Below are 27,437 nucleotides of genomic sequence, written 5' to 3'. Positions count from 1 at the left end.
GAGAGCTCCCCGTGGGAAAAGGTAGAGAAGACCACGCATCTGAGGATGGTGGGTCTACCCGACTGGGCGTGCGTGACCACCCGGTCCATGGCAGCCAGTAGGGGTGTTGAAAGGGTCCTGGAGCCTGAGGGAGAGGTCCAGGAACCGGCCTTAGGGAGAAGGCGCAGGAGGCGCGGGAAACCGGCCCCCAAAGTTCCCACGGCCCAGGAGGAAGCAGACCCTGAGGGGGATGCTCTGGAGCCTACCGGGGAACAGATTGCCGAACTGGGGGACCTGCCTGAGCTGACCCATTGGCAGCAAGAAGGAGGCCCCTCCAGGGAGGAATTCTGCAGGGAGCAGAAAGAATGCCCTTCTCTCGTGGGTATGCGGCAGCAGGCTGCAGACCAGGCCAATGGTGTTCAGGCCAAAACACACTACGTGTACTGGGAGAGTGACCTCCTGTATTCAGAGCCTAAGGCTGCTGAACCTGGGTCAGCCCGTGTGCTGGTGGTACCCCAGAAGTTCAGAACCTTCCTACTGGGGCTGGCTCATGATGTGCCTTTAGCAGGACATTTGGGGATGGACAAGACCTATGACAGGCTTGTCACCCACTTTTACTGGCCCCAAATGCACAAGAATTCAGATTCCTACTGCAGAACCTGTCAGACTTGCCAGGCAAGTGGTAAGAGCGGGGGGAAGCACAAGGCTCCTCTGCAACCCTTCCCCGTGGTCGGTACGCCATTCCAGCGAGTGGGTATTGATATTGTTGGGCCTCTGGACCCCAAGACAGCCCTGGGCAACAGGTTCATCCTGGTCTTGGTGGATCATGCCACCCGGTACCCTGAAGCCATCCCTCTGAGGACAGTGACGGCCCCCGTGGTGGGACGGGCACTGATGGGAATTTACTCCAGAGTGGGATTCCCTCTAGAGGTGGTGAGCGACAGGGGGACCAATTTCATATCCACATATATGAAATCCTTGTGGAAGGAGTGTGGGGTAACTTACAAGTTCACCACTCCTTCCCACCCCCAAGGAAATGGGTTGGTTGAGAGATTCAACCGAACCCTCAAAGGCATGATCATGGGCCTAGACGGTCCAATGAGGCGTAAGTGGGACGTCCTCTTGCCATGCCTGCTCTTTGCTTACCGAGAGGTGCCACAGAAGTATCTAGGGTTCAGCCCCTTTGAGCTTCTGTATGGTCACCCGGTAAGAGGACCTCTGAGTTTGGTAAAGGAAGGCTGGGAGCAATCTTCCAGGAAACCTCCCCAGAATGTATACAGTTACATGCTGGCCTTCAGGAACCAGACTAGGCGTTTCAGGCAACTTGCTGAGGCAAATCTGGAAGCCAGCCAGGAGGAGATGAAGCGGTGGTACGACCGGAATGCCACTCTGGTAGAGCTTCAACCTGGACAAAAGGTGTGGGTCTTGGCCCCAGTGGAGCCTTGTGCACTTCAGGATAAGTGGACAGGTCCATTTGAGGTTGTGGAGCGCAAAAGTCCTATCACCTACTTGGTGGACATGCAGGGCCCGATTCACAGAACTAACTTAAGAAAAAATCCTAAACTTACTACCATTTTGGTATTCACAGAAGGCACTTACTCATTTTGGTATTCACAGAAGGCACTTACGCATTTCGGTATTCACAGAAGTTAGGAGTCCTAACTTTAGGACTCCTAAATGCCTTCTGTGAATACCGAAAGTCTTAAAATTAGGATTTTTCGCAGTTTAGTAGTAGTATAATTAGGACTCCTAACTTTAGGACTCCTAAATGCCTTCTGTGAATACCGAAAGTCTTAAAATTAGGATTTTTCTGAATTTAGTAGTCCTAAGTTTAGACTTAGGACTACTAAATTGAGAAAAATCCTAATTTTAAGAATTTCGGTATTCACAGAAGGCATTTAGGAGTCCTAAAGTTAGGAGTCCTAACTATACTACTACTAAACTGAGAAAAATCCTAATTTTAAGACTTTCGGTAGTCACAGAAGGCATTTAGGAGTCCTAAAGTTAGGAGTCCTAACTTCTGTGAATACTGAAATGAGTAAGTGCCTTCTGTGAATACCAAAATGAGTAAGTGCCTTCTGTGAATACCAAAATGGTAGTAAGTTTAGGATTTTGTCTTAAGTTAGTTCTGTGAATCGGGCCCGCAGTCTCACAGGAACCCTTTGAGGGTCCTACATGTTAACCGCCTTAAGCCCCACTTAGAGAGGACCGAAGTGGGCATGCTGCTGGCCACTGATGATGGAATGGAGGAGGAGACTGAGCCTCTTCCTGACCTCTTAGTAGCCTCTGAGAAAGATGGGTCAGTGGATGGAGTTAACCTCTCACCCACCCTGACGCCTGAACAACAGGAAGATTGCCGCCACTTGCTGGGGCAGTTTCCAGATAGGTTCTCCCTGGTTCCTGGTGTCACAGATTGGTGCGTCCATGATGTGGACACAGGAGACAGCTTACCTGTGAAGCACAAGGCTTACAGGGTAACTGACAGGGTCAGAGCTTGCATCAAGGAGGAGGTCTCCAAAATGCTTGCGTTAGGGGTGGTTGAGTCCTCCAGCAGTCCTTGGTCCAGCCCCGTGGTCTTGGTCCCCAAAGCTGCTGCGCCGGGAGCCACACCTGAACTCTGGTTCTGTGTGGACTACAGAGGACTCAATTCAGTAACTAAGACTGACGTGCACCCCATCCCCAGAGCTGATGAGCTCATTGATCGGCTGGGGGCTGCCCGGTTCCTCAGCACGTTTGATTTAACGTCTGGGTACTGGCAGATCGCCTTGACTGATGGGGCCAAAGAGAGGTCAGCATTCTCCACACCAGATGGGCACTTCCAGTTCCGGGTCATGCCATTTGGAATGAAGAATGCCCCTGCCACCTTTCAGAGGTTGGTCAACCAGGTATTGGTTGGGCTGGATGAGTTCAGTGCCGCCTACCTGGATGACATCGCAGTGTTCAGTGCCACCTGGCCCGAGCACCTGCGCCACCTCTGGGAAGTGTTGATGGCTCTGCGCCAAGCAGGCCTCACGATCAAGGCAAGCAAGTGCCAGATCGGGCAGGGTTCCGTGGTGTACTTGGGACACCAAGTGGGGAGTGGCAAGGTGGCACCCTTGCAACCCAAAATTGAGACCATCCTGACTTGGGAACCCCCCAAGACGCAGACCGCAGTGAGGGCCTTCCTGGGGCTCACTGGGTACTACAGGAGGTTTGTCAAGGGCTATGGAACGATTGTTGCCCCCTTGACAGAGCTGACTTCCAAGAAGCAGCCCCGGAAAGTGATCTGGACTGACACCTGTCAGAAAGCTTTTGACACCCTGAAGACTGCCATGTGCACGGCGCCCGTGCTCTTGGCCCCTGACTTCTCCAAGGAATTCCTAGTGCAGACAGACGCTTCAGAGCATGGTGTAGGGGCTGTTCTCTCACAGATGACTGAGGAGGGCTGGGACCAACCCGTAGCCTTCATCAGTAGGAGGTTACTTCCACGGGAAAGTAGGTGGAGTGCAATTGAGCGAGAAGCATTTGCTGTGGTCTGGGCGCTGAAGAAGCTAAGACCCTACTTGTTTGGGTCTCACTTCCGGGTTCAGACGGACTACAGGCCCCTCAGATGGTTGATGCAAATGAGGGGTGAGAACCCAAAGCTGTTGAGGTGGTCCATCTCCCTACAGGGTATGGACTTTACGGTGGAACACCGTCCTGGTACAGATCACGCCAACGCTGACGGTCTGTCCAGGTATTTCCGCCTTAGTGACGAGGAACCCCTTTGGCAAGGGTAGTTCTCCCCATATTTCTGCTGGAGGGGACACGTGTTAGACCTGGCACCTTGGCGTGAGTTTCCCTTCCACTTTTTGATGGTGTGCCTCGATTGTTTTGCTGGTGTTGTCCGCTCAGGGCGCCGCGCCACGGCTCATCCGTGTCGCAGCGCAAGTGCTCCCTAGATAAAGTGCTCATAATTGATATACATGATTGGTTTATTGGATTCACTGTCAGTCCCCAGTAAAGTGCACCCGGAGTGCCAGGGCTTGTGAGTGCCAATGCCGCTAGTGGGCTGCAGCGCTGGTTGCGCCACCCACACCAGCGGCCATGTAAAATGTGTCCTGGGTCTGCCACTGCAGACCCCGCGTGCAGTCCCGTACTGTCACGCTGGCCGGACAAGTGCACACACTTGCCCGCCTCCAAAACCTTCCCTTTGCCTCATGTTAGTCACCCCTCTGGTAGGCCCACGGGCAGGGTGCATTGAAGGTGTAAGGTAGGACAAGCCCTGAGTGTGTGGCCTGTCCTAGTAGTGAATTACCGCCATATTCGTGGTTCACTATTGCAAGGCTGCCTGTTCCCCTTAGGCCAGATGAGCTGCTGGAATTATTACATTCTATAATCCCAGCAGGCTCAGGGAACATGGTAGAGAGATAAGTTTCATATGCCTGAACTCGGAATGATAAAATACTTCTTGTAGCCAAGTTTATTTTACTATCCTGGGTTTGTAAATACGACTTTTAGAAAGTTAGTATTTACTCGCTTGACCATTTCAGCCCGCCTCTGCTGTGCGTGTATCTGACTGTCTGGGCTATGTGAGTGACAGGGCTGGGGGGACGACAGGTAGCGAATGGCAGGAGGACACCTTGGTGGGAGGTGGGAGTGCCCCTTGGACTCTGAATAGGGCAGTGCTCCACTACCACAATGCTGGCTCCGCCCCCTGGGGAGCGACTGATGACTCAGCCTGCACCTGGCCCAGGACGGCCGAAGCGCTGTCCACAAGGTGCTCCTGCAAGTACTTGCCCCCTGAATGCCGGCTCCACCTCCTGTGGAGCGGCTGATGTGCCTGCCCCTCATACTGAAAGCAGAAGTCAGAGTACCCCCAACAAAGTGCTCAGGACTGAGAACGGTTATGCGAAGGCCCCCCTCGGCCTGAAAGAACAAAAAGAAATGTGGTATAAAAGTAGGAGCCCTGCTCCTTGCAAATCAGAATCCTGTTTACCACAAAGAACCTCTGCCCGACTAGGAGGAGAAGAAGACGCTGGAAGGACTGGCCTGCTGCTTGCCTTGCTGAGAAAGGAGAGGAAAAGACTTGCTGAAAAGACTTTGCTGCTTTGTGCTTGAACATTCTCCAAGGGCTTGTTCTGTGCTTGCCCCCTGAACTGAACCCCAGGACCAGTGGGTTCTCTGTGCTTTTGCTCGTCCTCCAATTCGAGCCGTGTGTGCATCCCGCTGGAAAGGGGCTGCGCCCCTCATCGCCCCCTCCTAGGGCCGTGACACTCGGGAGCTCGCCGCCTTAACCCCGTGAGAGCCCCGCTCCGTCCGGAGCCGCTCTCTGTCCCCGGGCTAGGTTGTCTGTGCCCCTGTCACCGCCTGTCACTGGAGCGCGCTGAAAGCGCTGTCATCCCTCCCGCCGGAATCCTTCCGACGATCGTGATCTTCGCCGGGCAACCAGCTGCACGGACCGTGCCCTGTGACCCCGCTTCGCTATCCTCGGAACACCTCAGGCCGCGCCGCCCCGCTGTGGAGACCCCCCCCTGCACCGCCGTGCTAAGGGTCGCTGGCCGCGCCGGCCTACCTGCCCACACCCGCTGATTGAGGACCCAAGAACACTTCCCAAAGCTGAGCGTCGCACCGACCCGTGCCGACTCTCCACACAACATTGCTAAAGGAGTTCCAGTATCGGGCTCGGTGCCCGCACCGCCTTACTTCCCCGTAAATCCTCACCGCACCGCACGCCCGTCTCACCTCCCGCTGCCCCGGAGCCGCCGGGGGGAGCTGTGCACGGCGCAGGCGCGCCCACGACAGATGCGTGAGCCGCGGTAGGCCTGAAGTAAGTCAAGACTGGAATCCCCCAAGTGACATTGGTAAAAGACTAAAGAAGCATCCGCTTAAGGAACCGTTTAGCCTGCTTTATAATCTGGTGGCATAGAAACAACGTTACTAGTCTTGTGATAAGTCTGCATATTGAGATAACTATTTTTATATAAAGAAGCGTATTTTCACATACCTAAGCCTGGTGTCCGTTTCTGGGGGAGATTAATGTCTTTACTGTGTGTATGATTATAATTGCTTAACCAACAACGCCTGAAGAATCGCCTTGGCTGCTCACGCCACGCACCTAGAGGGTGAGCAAGGGTCATTCCAAAAGGGGTTATCCTTTGCCCTGACGTGGAGGAGAGGGTACCTGCTTGACACAAGGACATCCTTGCGCCAATCAGAGATCCCCGAGTCTAACAATATGGAAAAAGTAAAGAGGGGGAAACACATGTTGCCTGTTTGTGTCTGTAAAACTGTTGTTGATAAATAAGGAATGAGGAAGACTATGTCACAGAAATGAACGAGTAAAGAATAAGTCCAGAATTGCTTTTACATTTTTGCCAACAAGGTGTCTGGAATAGCCACAAGTGAAATCTTGATTGTAAGGTGAATACCAGGGGATTAAGAGGGGGATTAATAGGTAAAGGCGAGGAGAGTTAATATTGCTACTGTTGCATCTTGAGGTTAGGAGAATCACCAGTAGTATAGTCACAAATGTCAACAATGATTTTATTATAGGGATGAAAGACTGATCAGAACAAATGAGACGGACATGATTTGCTTATCATGTCAGTGGGATTGATGTATTTGATAGAGGAGTTCAAATGATTCAGGCATTACAAACTGGTCACATCATTTAAGATGGTCTAGATATGCCTGGTGGAGGAGATCAGAAGAGATAAACATGGCTGGCTGATCCTATCTTGTTGAGTGAGATCTTTATTTTTGGCACAGGAGGTCATATGAGGTAGACATAACGTTAGGAAACAAATAGGAAATAAGCATTTGGCTATTGAGGAAAAAAAACCTTGCCACTTTTGCACATTGAAATGCTGTTGAGGTCCGGTTTTTATCCTTTTTTACCAATCCCTTTAACAATGTGTCTCTTTGTACATAGTGTTTTATTCTGAAACATAGTCCATTTTTAGATACATTTATGATCAATTTTATAATTCATCAAATGTTTTACTTGATCCTTTTTATCCTGTATTGTATGTTGTGCTTTTATGATATTTTTTATCGCATAAAGCTTTACCTACCTAAATAAGCAGCAGAATCACGTGAAGGCCAGGCAAGCCGCGTCGAAAGATGTTTGAACTTTGTCAGAGAGAGAGACTGGCATCACCTCACTCTCTGGGAATGCTGTTCACCTCACAAGATACGAGCGCATAGTGTACCCGCCAGCCTCCAGCGAGCTTTCATCAATCCTGTAAGGACAGCACATGCCAGTAGTTAGTATTACAGAGTATCTGAACAGAATATTACAATTTGCCATAAGTTATGTACAACAACAGGGAACGCGTTGTGGATACAATACAATGATCTGCTATACCTGGATTGCCTCTGTTCAGCAGAGGTCTGGACATAAGGCACGTGTTCCTTTGTGGAAATGTTAGTGCTCGTAATAACTTGTTCTCCAACCCATTTGGGAAAACCCACACAATCAGTTCAAGTCCAATGAATCTGTGATGTCCCTGTCTCACCTGGAACACTCACAATGGACAATACCTGTTCCTTTACAGGATACCCGTATCTATCATCCCAAAGTCTCAATATTTACATTTTCCATCAGGGCAAGTGAAGCGCTTCAATAGTTTGATTCTGTGGTCCATTACGAGAAGATTGAGAACCAAGGTGAATGCACTTCACGAGACACCTGTGCTTTACCTTGTTCCACGAAGCGACTTCTTTTGATTTTCTCGAGCTTCTTCTTGTCTTTCATATTCTCTTCGATTGCCAGTCGATATTAAGAAGAGATGTGAGACTTGCAGGCTCTGGACTGGATCTATGGCAGAGGGAAAAGCAGGGTCCTTCTTTCTTGAAAATCTGTCTGTAAAGCAAGTTTGGGAAGCCTAAACGTGGCTTATATACCTGGTCACATGTAGGAGGTCTGCCTTCCATGCAGGACTTATGAACCGTGCAGCAGTACGGTAAATCAAACGAAGAGCATTTGGGATGAGCCACATGCTAGCTCCACAGCCTTCATAAATCACTCAGGGAAGACCTACAGGTGATGAGACTAGAGGTAGGTCTGACACAGTGGTATTGATTGGTTGCTCGCTGTCCTTGATAGGGGAACCTTGGGCATGATACTACCATTAGATGAATGGTGATTGTGGGCAGAGAAATAAATGACATCTACACACATGGAGTAAAATCCCTGCCGTCTAACCCACTCCTTTGTTGTTCACCAGTAAGAACCTCCCACTTTGGGGATTTATTTCCCAAAACCAAAATTGAAGATGATTTAGCGGCCATGATATGGTGGCCCGCCTGGCATTACATTTATGATGGAAGTACTCTTGCTGTGTCACCTAATGCACTTTTGTCCGAAATACCTCAACAGAGTGGCAGGGACCTCCAAATATGGCAGATGGGGTACTGCAGTGCATTGGAAGTGAGGGAATTTTCATAGAAGAATTATAGGTCTGGGTTAAGATAAGATAGTTGTGCCTGTTGGACAAGAGTAAATGAAAGAAGCATGGCTAGGTGATTATATCATATGATGTAAATAGGCCAGGTGGGTAACCATGGGGAAGTAGCTATGAAATGGGAGAGTAAGAAATAGACCCAGAGCCTTCACCCTTGTAGTAAAGCAGTGTGAGAAATAATATCACATCTTAAATTGATCTTCCCTCACTACAGGGATGATTGAAAGAGGTGGCAACTTTACTTTTTTTTGCACTTTAATATAAGCTGAGCTGCAGATGCCATTAAGTCTTGCTTCTCAACCAAGCTAGATTCATCTGTGTTTTCAGAGGCGGCACAGTTATACTCTGCTGGACGATTGTATCAAACTTTTAAAGGGTTAAATGCTCTCTGTCGAGTACATTTTTAAAGATTGACTTGAAGAGTCTTGGTTATGATCGTGGGGGTGCGGGCCATCCAGGATGCTTATTCCATGAAACTGCGGACAAATAGTTTTTCTGTGCCCTGAACCTTGTGAATCTTATGATATTGTTTGTGTCCAGTAATCCTTCTGTATGCATTACATCATTCATGTCATATGATACCAAGCAGTTTTACAGTGTCTACAAGAATGGCTCGGCTGTCGCTGGGAGAGGCCCATATTGCTTTCTTGTTTGAATCAACACTTTATTTTCATATAATGCCTATTGTGCGAGACTTGTTTTTATGGATAATGCTTGTCCAAAATGAACAAATTAATCATAATAGGTAAGCAGACTTTACAATCTGGTCACATAGATGGGCAATGCACAATTGTACTAAAGAGGGCCTGGAAGATATCTTCAAGTGAGACAAATGTGCGCTGTAGAGTTCCGTACACAGTTCATTTGCTCTCTGCTCTGATGTTACAGTTACATATTACTACATTGAATGCCTCTACATACAACCAGACCATTACATCCACTTTGTTATTACCTCGACCTGTCATGTCCTCATTCTGCCATGACCTTGACCTGGCACCTTTACTATTCTGACTTCAATTCTCCCAATGTGGACTTTAAAACAATGACCTGGCAGTTTTACTACTCTATCTTCATTTATCCCAGAGTAGGTGCTAGAGTCAAGACTCTCATGTGACCCATTTACTACTCTATCTTCAGTTCTCCTAGTGTAGATGCTAGAACCATGACCTGTCAGCTTTAGTACTCTATCTTCAGTTCTCCCAGTGTAGATTCTAGGACCATCACCTCTCAGTTTTACTACTTTGTCTTCAGTTTTCCTAATTTGGATACTAGAACCATGACCTGGCAGTTTTACTACTCTATCTTCAGTTCTCCCAGTGTAGATTCTAGGACCATCACCTCTCAGTTTTACTACTTTGTCTTCAGTTTTCCTAATTTGGATACTAGAACCATGACCTGGCAGTTTTACTACTCTATCTTTAATTATCCCAGAGTACATGCTAGAACCATGACCATAACCTGGCAGTTTTGAAACTCTATCTTCATTTATCCCAATGTGGATGCTAGAACATGATCCTTATGTGACACATTTACTACTTTAACTTCAGTTCTCCCAATGTGGATGCTCGAACCATGACCCTGATATAGCAAATTTGCTGTTCTAAATTCAGATCGTCATGTGCGTCTGCTAGAGCTCTGACCCCGCTGACTCACTATTCTAAATTCAATTCTCCCAATGGGAACGCTAAAGCTATGTTGAGGTCATGGAAAGCACAGGAAATGGTCAGGCTGAGGTATGGTTAGTGTTGTGGCTGCTGATGTGACAAGGCAGTGCTATGATATGGTATTAAAAGTAAAATTATCTTCTGCTGATGAATGCTACAACCCAGTTGCCACCGCTATCTATTGACAGAGGTGCTCCTTTCTTTCTCTCCTCTGTTCTCTAATAGAACCTATCAGCATTTTGCTTTAACTTCCGCAAAACAAGATCTATGTTTCTAGAGAACTGCAAACATTTACTTACTTAAGCACATGTCTGAGTCTTCTTATATTTAACGATTGCTCTTGCAGGGGATGCTGAGACATCATTCGAAGAAGATGAAGCAGATCGTAGTTATTAGAAAAGTTTGCCTACTAAAGCAATACACGCTAATATATTCATGTACAACAGACCAGAAGTGTGGCTTACACAAAACAAGTGCCGTGGAAGTAGGACTCCAAGGGTAGAAATAATCTGACTTCCTAAGATCTTTGCCCCTGAAAAGTTTCTGTTTCTATATGGGGACCATACTTTAGTACCAGTTTGTAAGCTTTTTCTGGAGCATAAGGTAGGTACCCAGGTGGGAAAATCTTATCAGGGCTTGCAAATTCTGCTCACTAAACAATTGGAATGAGATGATATCCGTGTCTGAAATGTGGGCAAAACATGCAGAGGTTGTAAAAGCTACTGATGTGCGTTACCCGCTGCACAGAAGAGTCATGGCTCCCGATGTGGTCATAGATGTATCCACACGTAGTACCTGCAGAGCTTGTGGTCTTTAGTAGCAATAGGTCGGTTAGCAATAGGTGAGAGTCAGGCTTGCCACATCTCTAATTTTAACTTCAAAAGAAAAATGCACTTTTGCACCCTTTCCAGCTCCAGATGGCCAGTCTCAGACCAGCAGTCAATGTCATATATTTCCCCGTGTAGCACCGGATTACAACACATGTGCGATGAATGGTACAAATTGCTCACCCAGTATCTATTATTTAATATTGACTTGCAGACCAAGGAATGAGAAATGATATGCTAACTATGCATGTTTCCTTCATCCTGAGGTATACAAAATGGGATGATGACCTATTTACCTGCCCTATTTACAGCAAATGTTATCTGCCGCAAACAGTGAGGTCAGACCACACCTAGCATATTAGGAGCAATTTGTGTCATACAATTTCAGATGAGTGTCTCATTTTGGACCCAAATCTGTACCAGGGGTTTCCAAAAATCAGGGTAATGGAACTCATACATGGGAAGCACCAAAGTGACACCAAAAAATGGTGGACAGAATGCTTGATTTAATCGCAGCCACTGGTAATTACTCGGGCCACAGCCCAGCCCATCGTTCTTTTGCACAACATTCCACCTCAGTTTGGACCCAGCTATATGCAAATCAGTCTTGACCCTGCTCCAATCAGAACAGTGCAGCCCAAACTGCCAAGCCAGGTCCTCCCTTAACCAAGCAAACTAGGACAGGTTTTGCCCTAGATATGGGCTCATCAGCCGGGTAAAGCTTGGTTCCAGTGATAGAGTGTGCACTAGACCCACGTCTGGGCATACCCGTTCCATTTAGGGCATCACACTTAGGTATACTAAAATTGGTCCTGGGTTCCTTGTGTTCCGGGTCAGGGAGATCCTGGCTTGGCAGTTCGGGCTGGACTGTTCCCATGAGGCACAGGGTCAGACTGATTTTCATATGGCTGGGTCCAAACTGAGGTAGCTTGGTGAGCAAAAGAACGATGGGTTGGAGCGCTACCCCGAGTGATTGCTAGTGGTCAGGCTTATTGCAAGCAGCCTCCCATCACCTTTTGTGTGTTTCAAGCACCAAAGTGGCATCACGCTCACAGTAAGTGTATGCAAATTTCTTATTACATGAGACAAAATTAACGTGCTTCCTTATTACTGACCTAGGTCTAATTCCTATAGTTCCCTGATTTTCCTTTCCCTCTGTAATGAGCATAGGTTTTCTCTCACAAGTAGCAGCTGGTTTTGAAAACTGCATGTGTTTTTTTTTCTTGCAACTATTGTATAATACAGTAATTTGTGGGCCTTTGGTAGGCATAGGGATCCCTTGCGTCCCCTTTAACTCTGAATGATCCAAATCACTCAGCAGGTGTGACGGAAAGGTACGGAAAATTACACTTGCATACAGAATCACACTTGCATACAATTACACTCTCATAGGAAAACATCACAAGTGTTGTTAAACCGTGTGTCACTAGTTGCCTGTAAGCGTCTTGCACAAAAGTGCATGCTTGGTGCAGAGGTTCCTCACAAGCGGTTCAACACTCACAAGGGCCCGGTCCTTGATGCTCAGATAGGCCACCTGGGGATGCAGTCTGCGTGAAGCAGATGTTCCCGTTGTTAGAGGGGCTTAGGTTATAGAACCCAATGACGACTGGTCCTACAGAATCAAGCTCCAAGCAGTAGGATTATCCTATAGGTTACAGCTGGTGCCATGATGCCAGTGTCCATGTTGTCCTTTGTCATGCCTGTTTCATCAGCACACCAGTGTGTAGTAGAGCATCGTAGCCACGTCAGTTTTCACAACGTGCATATACATAAAGCACCCTAAATAGGCATATATCGACCTTGACCCAGTATGTACTTTAACACCAGAGTAACATCAATTTTCGTACTTTTCCATAATTCCCCAGAATGCACAGCACTGTGCCCTGCAGGTAAAGCCCCAGAGCCAGGCCAGTATTTGCCTGGTATGGAAAGTACCAAAGATATGATACAGGTACGAGCTAATTGCAGATCACGAGAGACTGAGATCCCAAGGAATTTCTGTGATATTTGGACTTCACTCACCTCTTCTAAGCAGACACATAATTCAATGTTTTATTCATAGAATTGTTTTGTAGAGCGCCTGTGATGGAAGTCACTGTACCGTGAATAAGTTGCTCCCCTTTCCTGCATCTCTCCTCAGCCTACTTCCGGCCGGCGGACGGGGACAGGGTTTGCTCTGAAGTCTACCCGGAGACGCTGCTGCTCTGTTGGACGGCCTTCAACGCAGCCATGGCAGCGGTACAGGAAGAGAACTGGTGCCGCTGGCCTCTTGTCGCCAGGTCTGTAAGAGAAATGATTTCTTGACACTACCTTGGTAGAGTTCAAGCTGCGTTTCCTTGAAGCTACTTTGTGAAACCCACTAGAGTGAGGCTGGATGAAGGGGTGGATGCATGTCTGTGACAGCCCAGACTGATGATACTCTGTAAATGTGGATAGTGTTTTAAGTGTGACGTAATTCCCTACCCCCACGTGATAACGACACTGCAAAATCTCTGCTTCCTTATTTAATGCATAAAGGAATGTCCACTCGATGGAAACGTATTGAAAGTTCATTCAGAGGCAGAGATGAGGACCATAACGGTCCAGGCTGACTAACAGCTCGCGGAAGGACCACCAAAGCCAAACAATTCTAAATGACGTCGGCAGATTCAAAAGATATACCCATAATCTCCATACCATAAACAATATGCACATACAACAAAAACTGTAGAGTGAGCAATTAGAATACGATTAGGAAAACAATGTGAATAATAAATATTGATCAGGGGCAGTATTACACAAGCACCCCCCCTTCCCCCAGGGCACAATGAGAGTTTGCGCCTGCTTTACGTGCCACCAGGCACTTAGGTATAGGCCTGGGCGAAAATTTCGTTCCGTTCGCGGAAATTGCGATAATTTGACATTTTCGCGTTCCGCGGAGAGCGCGAAAATGTCAAAAATTCCGGTTTCCGCAGCTTGGCGATAATTTGTTCCTTGCTCGCGCTGTAAAATAATACATTCTCGCGCGCGCGCGATCGCCTTACCTGAATCCCTGCGTTCGCCGACAAGTTTTCTTGATCCGGTCGCGTTCTCCATGAGATGTTGTATTGTTTTTAGCCATTGCGCTGTCTCGCGCCCGCAGTGACGTCATGCGTCGCGCGATCACGTCTTTCTTCTCGCGATCATGCACCGCGAGACAACTCAAAACAAGATGGCCATGCCCGCAAGCAACCGCATGGGTAAGTTGGCGACCCGCAACCATGCAGAAAATCTTGCGAACATGCCGGAAAAAAACTTCCGCATCTTCACGATATTTCCGCTTGTTTGCGATAATTTTAAACATTTTCGCGATAATTTGCGAAAGTTAATTTCGCAAATTCCGCCCACCCCTACTTAGGTATACATATCCTTGTGCGGCCTCTTTTGTAATACAGATAGTACTTGCGCACACACAGCACCGGTGCTATCATTACAAGGCATTCCCTCAATTGCATGGGGGTGTGTCCACCTGCAAATGAGGGAATCACTGTGCCCACGCCGTATTATCAATGTGTGCACAGATGCAAACATGCCTTTATAAGGCGCACTTTCAGTGCACCACAAAAAGGTGGCTCTCTTTCAGTGCCCTTTCTAAATGCAGCCTTCTACAGGGATAAAAGGGGGTTGCTTGGACCTCCCAGATACCCCCTTGCAGTCACTCACTGCACCCGCCTGCAAGGAGATCTCTAATCCCTTTTAAAAGTGCTGGCACATTGTCGCCTACACAGAGAAACACTGAGCATCTTTTATACAGCGGCTCCGTATTTCTCTTGAATGTGCTGCCCGGGGGGCAGCGCGAGTTTGCGGCTGCCACGAAGGCAGCACATTCTTCCTGATCGGGTGCACTTCCATGCTTGTACTCGGAGCATCTGCTTTAAGGTGCGCCCTAGCGCAAATATGCAAAGTGCACCCTATCTGTAATACGAGTCCAGGTATTTAAAAATTAAAGTAACCATGTGCACTGTGCATGAGATGCATACCACGCATAGTAATCTTGCTCTACAAAAATTATATTGCAACAGAAATTACAAATCATTGACAGTTCAATATAACTCATCCAAACTGGTCTTCTCCTTGCATGCTTGGAATTCTATGGCAGGACCGGAGGCTTCAGATTAGGCTGTATCTTTCTCCCATTTATTACACTCCAGCAGCCTTACAAAGAACCACAACGTATATTGAAACTACATTTCCAATGAACACAGGAAAAAGGGAAACAGAATAAAAAGTCCAAACAGCATCAAGCCAATCCTGTGCAAGGACGCCTCATAACTTCCCCTGCGGACACTCTATCTCCCTCTTTCTTCGCTGCTCCAGCAGCATTAAGACGAGTGACTTTATTTTTCTTCATTCTGATTCTTAGATTACTGTGTTTTTATCTGTATTGCCTTCGCGATATAGTGAAACTTGTGGGTCTTTGCCTTGTGTGTCTTTTGATCTGCCATTACCACCATTCCATTTAGAAGATCGGCCGCAGGAGCGTTTTTCCGCTCCTTCGAGGCCGCGACTGGGCGGAATTTGCGAAATTAACTTTCGCAAATTATCGCGAAAATGTTTAAAATTATCGCAAACAAGCGAAAATATCGCGAAGATGCGGAAGTTTTTTTCCCGCATGTTCGCGAGATTTTCTGCATGGTTGCGGGTCGCCAACTTACCCATGTGGTTGCTTGCGGGCGCGGCCATCTTGTTTTGAGTTGTCTCGCGGTGCATGATCGCGAGAAGAAAGACGTGATCGTGCGACGCATGATGTCACTGCGGGCGCGAACTGTCGTGAGACAGCGCGAATGGCTAAAAACAATACAACATCTCATGGAGAACGCGACTGGATCAAGAAAACTTGTCGGCGAACGCAGGGATTCAAGTAAGGCGATCGCGCGCGCGCGAGAATGTATTATTTTACAGCGCGAGCAAGAAACAAATTATCGCCAAGCTGTGGAAACCGGAAATTTTGACATTTTCGCGCTCTCCGCGGAACGCGAAAATGTCAAATTATCGCAATTTCCGCGAACGGAACAAAATTTTCGCCCCGGCCTAATGAAAATGACATGAAAGAAGCAGTCTAGACCGTCCACGAATACTTACATCAGAAGGTTTAGCCTGAAAAACACTCTTAAAACAGCTCCATTTATGTTTTACAGACAGAGTTCCTGATTTAGATTTTGCCAAATATCATGTCTGTCGAAATATAGATCCCATTATATCCTATGGAATTTATATTTCGGCAGACATGATATCCATCACCGTTGTGACGGAGTAACCCATCCGCCAAGATTTAATACCTTCGCTGCAAAGGAACCATTCTCAGGACTTACTACATTTTTGCAATTTGATTGCATGTCTCCAACATCTCCGAACAAATCTATAAAACTCATTGTGCCATTTACCTCTGGATGATGCTGTCACTGCCACTCTTGCTAAATTATTTTCTGTGATCCTTCCTGAAACTCATCCAGTGTCTCATCCTTCATTACACATTTCATGACACATTGTACATTCCATACACGTCCATCCTGAGTTACTACTGTGTGGCATCTGACCGTAACTGCTTTAATGGACTTGCCAAGCTTACAACAACCTTTGCAGATCCAGTCAGATTTCAAGATGCTCACCCAGCTGTCAGTGTTTTTTTTTTATTTAAAGGACTGATTGATGGTTTTGGGCCTATGTGCAAGTCTTTAAAGATGAGAGCCCTAAACAAAAATACAATATTTCATGAAATCCAGAGAAACCGCATAGGAAAATCTACACTGTAAAATCCACACAAATCAAGGTTTAAAGTGCAATCTATGAAGGCGTATTTTGTCTAAGTATGATTACAGAAGACATAATGATTTATTTTAGTCAATCAATTTAAAATACCCAAATATGTAAATCAATTTAAACCAGCATGGGCAGTGAAAGCTGAGCCCTATCTAGATAATAATTAGAATTGAATATGGTCTAAGACAAAGCAAACAATGAGACAAATGGCTTTCTTTCATAAGGACTGCTCTATAAAATTGGAGGAGCGGATATAGATGCATTCTAAGTACATAATGATAAACAGACTAACATGGAGTCTGCTCCCTTAGGAACCAGAATCGTAGTTGTGTTTCACATCCAAAAAGGAGCCTTAATATACATTTTAAACAAAGAAAACTGTACGGTCAGTGTAGTTTGACATAAAGATACATTAAACTAACCAATAATAAAACAGATGACTAACCCTGCATTATGTTTCATAAGAGAAAACAAAAGTACATTCACAATATAAACAGCACCTCTGTCCGGTTGTAGGAAATGGCCTTTAATTGTTCCAGACAGACCTGTTCTTTCCTCAGGAACAACATGATCAGAAAATATTGCATTTACAAATGTTACAGTGCGAGCAAGACTGTAGAACAAATAGAATTTAATATAATTAATAAAACGCTGGAGGTCACAATTGCAACTCTCAGTGCACAGGCAGAGACACATGAAAGCATACCATCTTTTAACTTGCACATCACACGCACTTGAAGGTGCATTTGAAAACTTGACTCGCCCGCTCATGTCAATTTCAGAAATCCATTGTATTTAACACAGTGCAAACAGTACATTTACGATTCTATCATGTTAATTAAAGCACATAATTATTGTTTTGAAATTTGCTACCACTCAGTGTTCCATCTTAAATCATGTTTTAAAACACTGTAAGCTTAGCTGCCACTCTTCAGGAATCTTATCAGTTTCACAGCTGGAGATTACTCTTGATGTTATCTCTTTTTTTACCACTATTGATTCAACTGTGGCACAATAGCCTTATCTTTTATCTCACAAACTCTTTCCATTCCACCTCATAGCTTCATACCAAAACCACACAATCTTTGAGGACTATTAAAACCAAAGTGTCCTTTGGTGCCTCTGCCTACTAAAAACTTCCGTAAGCCATTCAAAGACAATTCCTATGGTTTTATGGCTGACAAATGTCTCCTCCCACAAAGGCCCGTAAGCTCCCCAACAACTCTCTTTCTATCACTGTATATCTTCTTTCAGTGGCATTGAGAGTTCTGGAAGCAAATTTCATACTCCATTCACCCTTTCCTGACCTCTGAAACTGAACTACCCTCACACCATTGAAACTGGAATCCACTGCCCAATAGACTATTTTCCTGCACAGAATGGTTTGAAATTTGGTGCCTCAATTTTATCCCACTTGACTTGTTCAAAGGTTCTTTGCTCTATATCTGTCACAAATTCGGTGTTCTTACTTAACAATAGTCTCAAATGCTGCATGTTGTCTGAAAACTTGTTCACAAATGTGTTGGAGTGCTTACATAACTCTGCAAATGTGCAGTTGGGTCTCACATCCAAATTGGAACCTTATTAAACTTTTTAAACAAAGAAAATTGTTCAGTCAGTGTAGTTTGACATAAAGATACGTTAAACTAACCAATAATAAAACAGAAAATACATCATATGGTAAAATGACTTTTGCTCCATATCTAATGACCAAATGAGAGCAATGTTTCTAAATTGTCTGGGGCCGACGATTTGAGTCAGGGATCTGCCAAAGCAAATTTAGGAATAACACCTCCACTTGAAAATCATGTGGCCTAAATAATCTACTTTATCTTGGAATATATTACATTTCTCAATTTTGAGGGTTAATCTATACCAGTTCATATGCTTACAAACCTCCTGTATATGCTCCGCATGTTCCCTTTCAGTTTTGGAGAACACAGATATGTCATCCTGAAAGCACTTAGCGTAGGTCTCAACATTTCGGAAAAAGTGAAATATGGCCCTTTGAAATACAAAGGTCGCTGAGTCCAATCCAAAAGGCATCCTCAAGAATTGAAACAGGCCAAAAGATGTAAGAAAAGCAGTGAGATGCTTAGAATCTGAAGTCAGTGGCACTTGATGATCCACAGAGCACAGATACAGAATGGAAAATCACTTAACCCCTTCAAAGGTGGATACAAACTAATTTATTTTAGGTAACAGATGACAATCAATAAAAATGCTGTTGTTTACAGTTTTCTCAACTTATTGTCTGCTTTCTCTCTAAAACAATTGGTGAAAACCCTTTCAGTCAAATCCACCTCTTCAATCACCTTTTCATGTACCAGCCTCTCCAAAGACCCTTTAGTTCTCACCTAACGCTTATCGATATATCTCTCAACTTCTATTTTATTGGTTCTGCACTGGATTTCAATTTAATTTTGTGCAATAAGCCTTTCAATAATTCACGCTCTTTAGAGAACACATTGGAATCTGTCCCCTTAGCCATTTGTCTCTCCTGTATTTTATCAAAACCGGGACCTGTTTCTCACTTCTTGAGTTCAAGATGATGTCTGGCTTCCATGAGTCTTTTCATCCAAGTACATTTAGCCATTTTATGGGGACATACATTTTTCTGCCAGAAGTTCTGTAATAAAAACTAAGAATAATCCTGCAAAACCCCATTATATCATTTGAACTCCCATCAAAGGCTTCAGCCACAGCATCGGATGGTTCCAGATAATTTTTAGAAATAAATTCACCAAAGGTTTCCTTGAACACATCTATGGTAGAGCTCATCCGTGTAGATGCAGTATCAGCCACAAGAGCCAATGTCTTCCCTAAAACAACACTTGACACATAGGTGGTGTCCTTACTTTGGTCCTCTATCTCACTCCGTGCTTCCTTACAGTCATTAACAGCTATTAGAACATTGGAATGTTGGCAGCTCCATTGAAAACAATGGAGTGCTCCGGGCTTATAATGGCTGGTATAAGCCCGGAGCGCCAACATTCCAATGTGTCTTTGTTCACAGCTCTGGCTGTGAACAAAGACTTCAGGGAGCCTGAGGGGATTTCAATCCCCTCGCGCTCCCTGAAGGCTTCGTTTTGTTAGAACATTCTGCCCTCTAGTGGCAGAATGTTCTAATAGCCTTATAACCCTTCGTAGCAGGGCTATACCGGCTTTTAACGTCCCGCTGCTGTTGTTAAAGTACCTCGCCTTCGGCTCGGGCCTTTAACGCTACAGCGGTCCTTTAACAGCCGGTATAGCCCGCTACGGTGGCCTATAAGGCTATGATATAAAACCTTTCAAAGCACAATTACATTCAATGTATTAGGCTGAGCCACAACATCCTTACCCTCATTCACCTAGGCCTCTTCTTGCTTTATTTATTTTCTTAGAAGCTCTGCACATTTTAGCAAAGTGTCAAGACCTACCAGCATTTTTCACTCTTTGTCAATGACAGGATACAATTTTGATGATGCCAGATGGCTTATACTGCCAAATTCGTACCACATAGGACTATGGTCATTTGTTTTGTACACAGTGTTCCGATTTGTTTATTTCCAATCCACATTCATCTTTTGGACTGCTCACTCACCTCAGCAGTCAGATTCACATCTTGTGACTTAGGATGCCCTATTACCCAAAGTTGCTCCTGAATCTTCTTACTCCTCACATACACAACACTCTGATCGATGATCAATATGTTTGTCATGGACCCACAATTACATGGCATGGAAAGACCCTCCAGGGCAGGCAAAATTTGTCAAAGGATTTACCTTCATGTTTTACTGTAGTGTAAAATTAATATCTATCAATTGCCAAGCTAACATTGGATTTAAATCTCTTTAAATAACAACTTCGACAACTTATATAAATTAAGTTTCATCTCTCCTATTCAATGGAATAGGTGAGTCTTACTTAGCCTGCAGAAATATTGGTAGAGACCCCAACTGCAGGATGAAACCAAACCCCTACACAAGGGAAAGAGAGCGAACAATTCCATTAAAGATATGAGCAGATATCAATCAGCAGTATCAGTATCAATATCAGTAGCAATAGAGAGTCAATACAACAGTGGGCGGAATTCGCGTAATCGCGTTACGCAAATCTCTGCGAAACGGTAAAAAATCTCCGCGAACACGCATTAAATTCCGCGAACACGCGGAATTGCTTGTTCGCGATGCTTTTTTCCTGTTCACAATCGCTGTTTGCGTGCTCGGGGAGAAATATCTCGCGAACACGCATTTTGAGAACGCGAACAAGCCAAAAATTCCGCAAAGTCGAGGAAAGCCGAATTTTGGGCAATTTCGCGTTCTCCGCGGAACGCGAAATTACCCAAATTCCGCAAATTCCGCGAGCGGAACGGAATTTACAGCCCAGGCCTATCCTGACACCAATGCACTCTCCTTAAAGAGCAGTATAGTCAATGCAAGTTATAAGATGTGTAATTGTAACGATGTGTGCACATCACAGATTGTCGAAACACTACATAAAAGAATAACACTCAGAAAGTTATGTACATTAAAAGAATGGAGCTCAGTAAGGACCAAAGCATTTTTCATAATTCCATCAATACTAGACAACCATTGTCTCCTACAAAATTCACAGACCTTGCATTACTCTTGGAGAGCCGACAACATGCGATGGCCTGGAAGAACCCTTGTGGTGCTAGCCTTGTACTGTGGTGTTCAGAGGTAGACAAATGGGTGGAGTGCAAAAGCACAACCCTGCAGTGGGAGGCATAGCACAGACTTTGATCACTGGACCATGCGCAGGCATGGGACACTACACTATGGGACTGTCTCCAGGTGGATGACTCGTCAGTCTTTAGTTGCTCCCCGAGAGTTCAGAGGGAGACTTTGATTGATTGCGTGTACCTCTTCCCACCAACTGGGCGTACTCATCAAGGGGCATATCAACAACAACCGGCGATAATTATCGCTAAGCGCACTTAGCGCTAGGATAATTATCGCCGGCTAGCGCCGATTTTTATCGCTGAGATAGCGTGCTATTAGCTACGCTTATCTCATCAGCGATAAAAATCCTGGCGCTAACTGCCTAACGTGAGATTATTGCTGAAAACCCAGCGATAATCTCACGTTAGCTAGTTGATAGGGACTCACAAACTTAGCCATGATATCCACCTTTCATAGGATATCATGGCTAAGTCAGTCCTGAGCAGGTGTAAGGAAAGTAGCGATAACACGGGTTATTGCTACTTTTCCTGACGCTATGCTTCATAGCGTTAGGCTTGCTGATAGGAGAAATGTCGCTTAGCGACATTTCTTCTATCATGCCCGGTCAGGAACGCCCACTTTGCATCTCATTAGAGATGCAAAGCTGGGCGTTAGGAATCCTGACGCTAAAGCAAGGTTTCACGCGTTAGCGTGACCTTGCTGATTAGGCGATAAAATTATCGCCGCTTTTCGGCCGAAAACGGCCGCAAAAGCGGCGATAATTTTTTATCGCCTGCTTGTTGATATGCCCCAAAATGTGCTCACCAAACTTACACATTCCCCTATTTTGCTAGGCCCTACCTCTCCTCACTTTTCCCCTTTTCTCTTTGTTGCTCTTTATTGATTTTGTTTGTGGTTTTTCTTGCAATAGTGGGTAAACCTCGTACATTGATCCATCTCCTCTAAGAGACACTGCTGCTTGACCAGGGTCAGACTATATTGGACCCTCACCACTCGCATCGCGAGACTGTTGTACAGATCTTGTTGTTTGATTTGTGCAAAATTGGGCGGGAAAACAGAGCGGTGTGACTGTATAGTAACTTATCCTATGTGCATGGAAGCTAATAAATTATGTTTTTAAAAAAAAAAAAACATTGTTATCTTCTTAGGAATAGAGGATGGCCTTGATGGTTGTCACAAAATAACTTTAGGCTGCACAGAACGTTCTGTGAATGCTAGAGGAAGCCTCAGTCCTCACACACAGCAAAGGTCCATGGGAAGATTGAAACAACTCCACTTCGATGGCTCCATGGATCAGCAATCAGGTTGATCAAATGCAGTGCTGAGGTATACTTGAGAATGATCCCACTGTGCAGGCTTCAGGAACGTGGCCTCAGACCACAGAGAACATCCGCTCCTGATTCCGTCGAAGTTAATAAAAATCAATTTCTTGCAGACTGCACTAGGGGTGGGCGGAATTTGCGTAATCGCGTTACGCAAATCTCCGCGAAACGGTAAAAAATCTCTGCGAACACGTAGAAATTCCGCGAACACGTGGAATTGCTTGTTCGCGATACTTTTTTCCTGTTCGCGATCGCTGTTTGCGTGCTCGGGGTGAAATATCTCGCGAACACGCATATTGAGAACGCGAACAAGCAAAAAATTTCGCGAAGTCGCGGAACGCAGATTTTTGGGCAATTTCGCGTTCTCCGCGGAACGCGAAATTGCCCAAATTCCGCAAATTCCGTGAGCGGAACGGAATTTACCGCCCAGGCCTAGACTGCACCCACACCTGTGCTGAAACCACCAGATAGGCACAGTTACAAATTGACATTTTCATCACCCCAACTGTGAAATGATGACATTGAGGTGGCAGGAACTGGTAAATTGCTTATTCCAACAAATAATTTACAATGGCAAAAGCAAACCATAGCATTTTAAGAACACGCGCACATAGCAAAGGGCCTAAGAAACAAACCCTGATGTATCACAAAGCCTTTTCAAAGGGTCAGTGTGCAGTAACGTAATCCTCACGTGCCTCTCCTATGGACATGCAGTGTTTTGCTGTTCTGCTCACAAAACTTTGGCCAGATTCTCAGAAGCGGTTGTATGGCAATACAACGCATTGCATACCTTTACCGCGCATCATTTACCATGCAATTTTTTAACACTCATTGCCTTTACCATGAATGCCTTTACCACGTAAGGTAAGTTTATTAAAGATAGGTTAAATCCATATGTATGTATATATTTTTACATTATTAAAATGTTTCCTTTTTATTTTTATTTGGAGGAGACCCCTATACTTTCATTTTAATTGTCTTTTTTTTTCAAATTGGAGGAAACTGCTAACAACCCCCTGTTTTTAACCTTACCACCCTATGCCCCTACCTGCCCCATAACCCTAAAACACCCTTACCACCCTATACCCTTACCCACCCCTAAAACACCCATACCCCGCTATACCTTTATCCAACCTATATCCTATAACACATTTACCACCATATATCTCTACCCACTCCTAAACACTAAACTGCCCTTACTACCCTATACCCCCACCAATCCCTAAACCCTAAAACACCCATACCATCCTATAGCCCTACCCACTTATAAACCCTAAAACAGCCGTACCACCGTATACCCATACCCACCCCTAAACTCTAAAATATCCTTACCAATCTATATCCCTACCCACCCCTAAACCCTATTGATATATGTATGTATATACATACAAACACACATACCTTACATATACTTACCTTTAATGGTAAAGGCATGCGTGGTAAAGGCACATACCTTACGTTACCTTACTTTAAATATACTTGCCATGCATGTTAAAGGCATGCCTGGCAAGGTCCTGGTATTGTGTTGTATCGTCTCTTATTTGGGTGCTGCCCTTTCCAGTATTTTTCATGACTATGATAATATTGAATTTATCTGTCTGTGCTCTCTGAACAAGTGTAAAGTGCTCTGATACCCAAAAGGGTCATGTTCACGCTATATAAAACTTTCACAATAAAAATAAATAAAAATATGTGTGGCATTGCATGGTAAAGGCATTGTGTGGTAAAGGATGCTTGGTAAAGGCATGCAGGGTATTGCTTGGATTGTAAAGGCTGTTTCCAGTCAGTGGCCCTCTCTCCAATCCCTGTAGAATCCACTCCAGTTATGCATAAGGGGTGGGGTATGGTGGAGTGTTCCACTGCCTCTTTCTCCCTTGTTCCCGCCATTCTGCCATCGCTCACACAGAATCTACCTCAGACTTCCCATGGGGCAAAGAAGGATGTGCACTCCCTCCACTCCCAACGGTCCCACCTAAAGAATGAGAGCAGTGGCCCCTGTGTCACTACTTCAATAGCGATGGTGACATCAAGCATGGCTGCTCTTGGATGCCCACTCTGCTGATTGCTTTCCTAGGAGATGGAGGACCTCTCTAAGCTGACAACTGCCCTGGTGTGGCTGGCTACAGCACTCCATCCTCACCCCTCAGGAAAAGGGGTGGAAAACATCCATTCAACCTATCCCTTGAACAAACATGGGGATGAGTTATTTGTTGGCGTACATGGGTGTGTAGCTCATAAAGCCCTATGGCCCCTGGGAAGCATGCAATTCAGTGTAAACTTTTTTCTTTTTAAATCCTTCTTAGTTTTTGGGAACAATGGGAGATATTAAAAATGGAAACACTTTTGAAAGTGCTGAACTACATCAATTTTGTAACTGTAGATTGAGAACAATTATTGAAGTTCTTTAAATGTCATACGTTGTCACTTTTAAGAGTGTTTGATTTTACTAATCTCACAGAGTGATCGCAAACACTGAGCAAACTCATTATTCCTTTTTAGAGGTATAATGCTGGAACCATTGATGCTTTATTGCAGCTACTGAAGATGCATACTTTCAGTGACTTCCCGGCACCAGTATTGATGCCCAATACTGCCTGAGACCATCGGTACTCATCAATAGGTGGGCAATTCAGCCTCAGTGCCTGGGGCTAGTAATCCTTATTGCTTCCAAGGGGCCACCAAGCCACCTTATTGTCTTGACTAAAGCTACCATAAAAGGATACAATCAATAATACAAGCAGCTGAGTAAAACACACATGTGATTCAGATAAAAGATCCAATGAACAATGAATCATTTTAAGAACATCATATACAGTAAATCGGTATTCAGTCAGGTCTCGACTGCCTTGACATCCAGGCAGCCTGTAAAAAAATGATCACTGCAAATAAAACGTGAACGTTAGGCAGCATCTGCAAATAAACGAGACACACCTGGGTAAATTTTGAATTTTTAGCAGAGGGATTTAAAACTGCTTCCTGGGCCTGCTAAAATAATCCCAAAACATTACAAAATGTAGGGTGTCCTGGGGAGACCGGTTGTCGCAGCCGCAGGGCAACCTACATCCTGAATGAACCCAACCACAAGGTGAGACCAAGAGATGTGACAATTGACCAAATCAAAATCTTGCCAATAATAATCTGTCTTGCCTGTTGGAGACCAGAACTAAATAGTGCTCCATGCCATGAACTGTTTTAAGGAGCAAATGGTGTCTCACCAAGGCCCGCTCAAGAAACAACCCTTTTACAACCTTTAAATCGTGGGATGTCAATGAATGGGGACTCATAAATATGTCCTCTCTTCCTAAGGAGGCAAAAGCTACCTTCACATAGGTTAACCAAGGGATTTTGTGGGCAGCACTGACGGACAAGCAATCCGATAAAATCAGCCTATTAAGCTGTAGATCCTCCTTAGTCCAGATTGTTATCCAGCAATGTAAGGGACTAAGAGCGACTAGGTCTGCTATGCAAAGGCAACCCAGCTATAGATGGACTGAAAAAGCCGGTGTGGATTGTGGAACTTGGACAAGTCCTGGCTCTTTGACTGAACTGGAGGAGACCCAACCTACCCCACTCCCCCCCAAGCGATTGATTAATTGGAACCTGGACCAGTCACCTTAAAATTTCAATTACCCCGATTGTGTACATTTTTGCGTACCGCCAGATCTCGCTACCATACTGAGTGTGAGACAAGCATTTTGTTTGGTAGATCTGAAGTGAGACCTGGGGTCACCATGAGCCCATCCTGCTTGCAAAACTGGCCACACCCCGATGGTTTTGGCAAGCTCAGCACACTTTCCCTCCAAAATGGGTTTCCAGTACTCTTTTAGTTTAAAAGATCCCTAGATAGGGGAATGACAAAAGTTTGCCTAGAGTGTGTGGGCCCACTTTAATCGACTTAGCGGATCATGGGCCAAATGTCATGACATAGGACTTGGAGAGGTTCACCGTCAGGTCCAAACTGCCCATACAGGCCACAAATTGGTTCAGAAGGAGCTGCAGCCCCCGACTGTACAGGCCAGGAGGACCACATAATCGGCATGTAACAAAACCGGCAGTGACCTGGCACCTACCCTTGGGCAATCTGTCTTAACTGAAAGAAAGGCATTCTCAAGCCCATTAGCATAGAGGTGAACAAGAATGGGGCAAGGATGCAGGCCTGCCTGACTGTCCTGCTGGTTGGGAAGGATCGGGTACAAGCAGCGACATTGGAAAAACATACTAAAGTGGAGGTGTCAGCGTAACGATTAGCAAATAACAGCACTATGATCGGATCCACCCCTAGTTCAGGTAACATGGACCATACTTTCCCGCGATTCACCGGGTCGAATGTGGACATTAAGTCCATGAAGGCCAGGTGGAAGGATTCTGACCGGACTACTGTATACTTCTTGATGGTCAGAGGTGGACCTACCTGTCCTAAAACCATACTGAACATCTGACAATAGGCTGTTGTTATCCTCCACCCATACCAATAACCAATTGAGAATAAGCCTCCCAAGGACTGCATCAATCAGGAAGATGGGGCAGTAACACTGGGGGTTGTCCTTATCCCCCTTCTTTAACACAGGTACAATAACAGCTGTTGACCAGGAGGACAGGACCCCGCCTCTTACTGCTGCATTCAGAACCTGTGTCAGTGGGGGCCCCAGAGTTCAATGTCCTCCTGGAACAGGTCCGGGGGAATGACGTTGAGTCCAGCAGCCTTATTACGTGTAAGCGAGCTAATACCTGCCATTACTTCATCCAGGGTGAGGCC

General features: G+C 45.4%; 1 protein-coding gene and 1 long non-coding RNA gene across 2 annotated transcripts in view; one reads left to right on the top strand and one right to left on the bottom strand.

Moving 5' to 3' along the window:
- Window positions 1-27,437, bottom strand: part of LOC146788898 (uncharacterized) — a 157,834-nt gene that overhangs the window by 28,506 nt on the left and 101,891 nt on the right. The window contains exon 2 of the long non-coding RNA XR_014969722.1: window positions 7,014-7,181. This is a non-coding gene — a long non-coding RNA (uncharacterized LOC146788898). The remainder of the gene's footprint in view (window positions 1-7,013; window positions 7,182-27,437) is intronic.
- LOC146788900 (receptor activity-modifying protein 1-like) overlaps window positions 1-27,437 on the top strand; it is an 80,859-nt gene that overhangs the window by 38,434 nt on the left and 14,988 nt on the right. Inside the window, exon 2 of the mRNA XM_085629956.1 lies at window positions 13,037-13,175. Coding sequence (XP_085486082.1) covers window positions 13,037-13,175 — 139 coding nt within the window. The remainder of the gene's footprint in view (window positions 1-13,036; window positions 13,176-27,437) is intronic.

This window comes from Triturus cristatus, chromosome 10 (assembly GCF_964204655.1).
Source record: "Triturus cristatus chromosome 10, aTriCri1.1, whole genome shotgun sequence".
In the NCBI taxonomy this organism is placed as follows: domain Eukaryota; kingdom Metazoa; phylum Chordata; class Amphibia; order Caudata; family Salamandridae; genus Triturus; species Triturus cristatus.
Note: the sequence above shows the minus strand (reverse complement) of the source record. Positions and strands in the feature narration are given on the sequence as shown.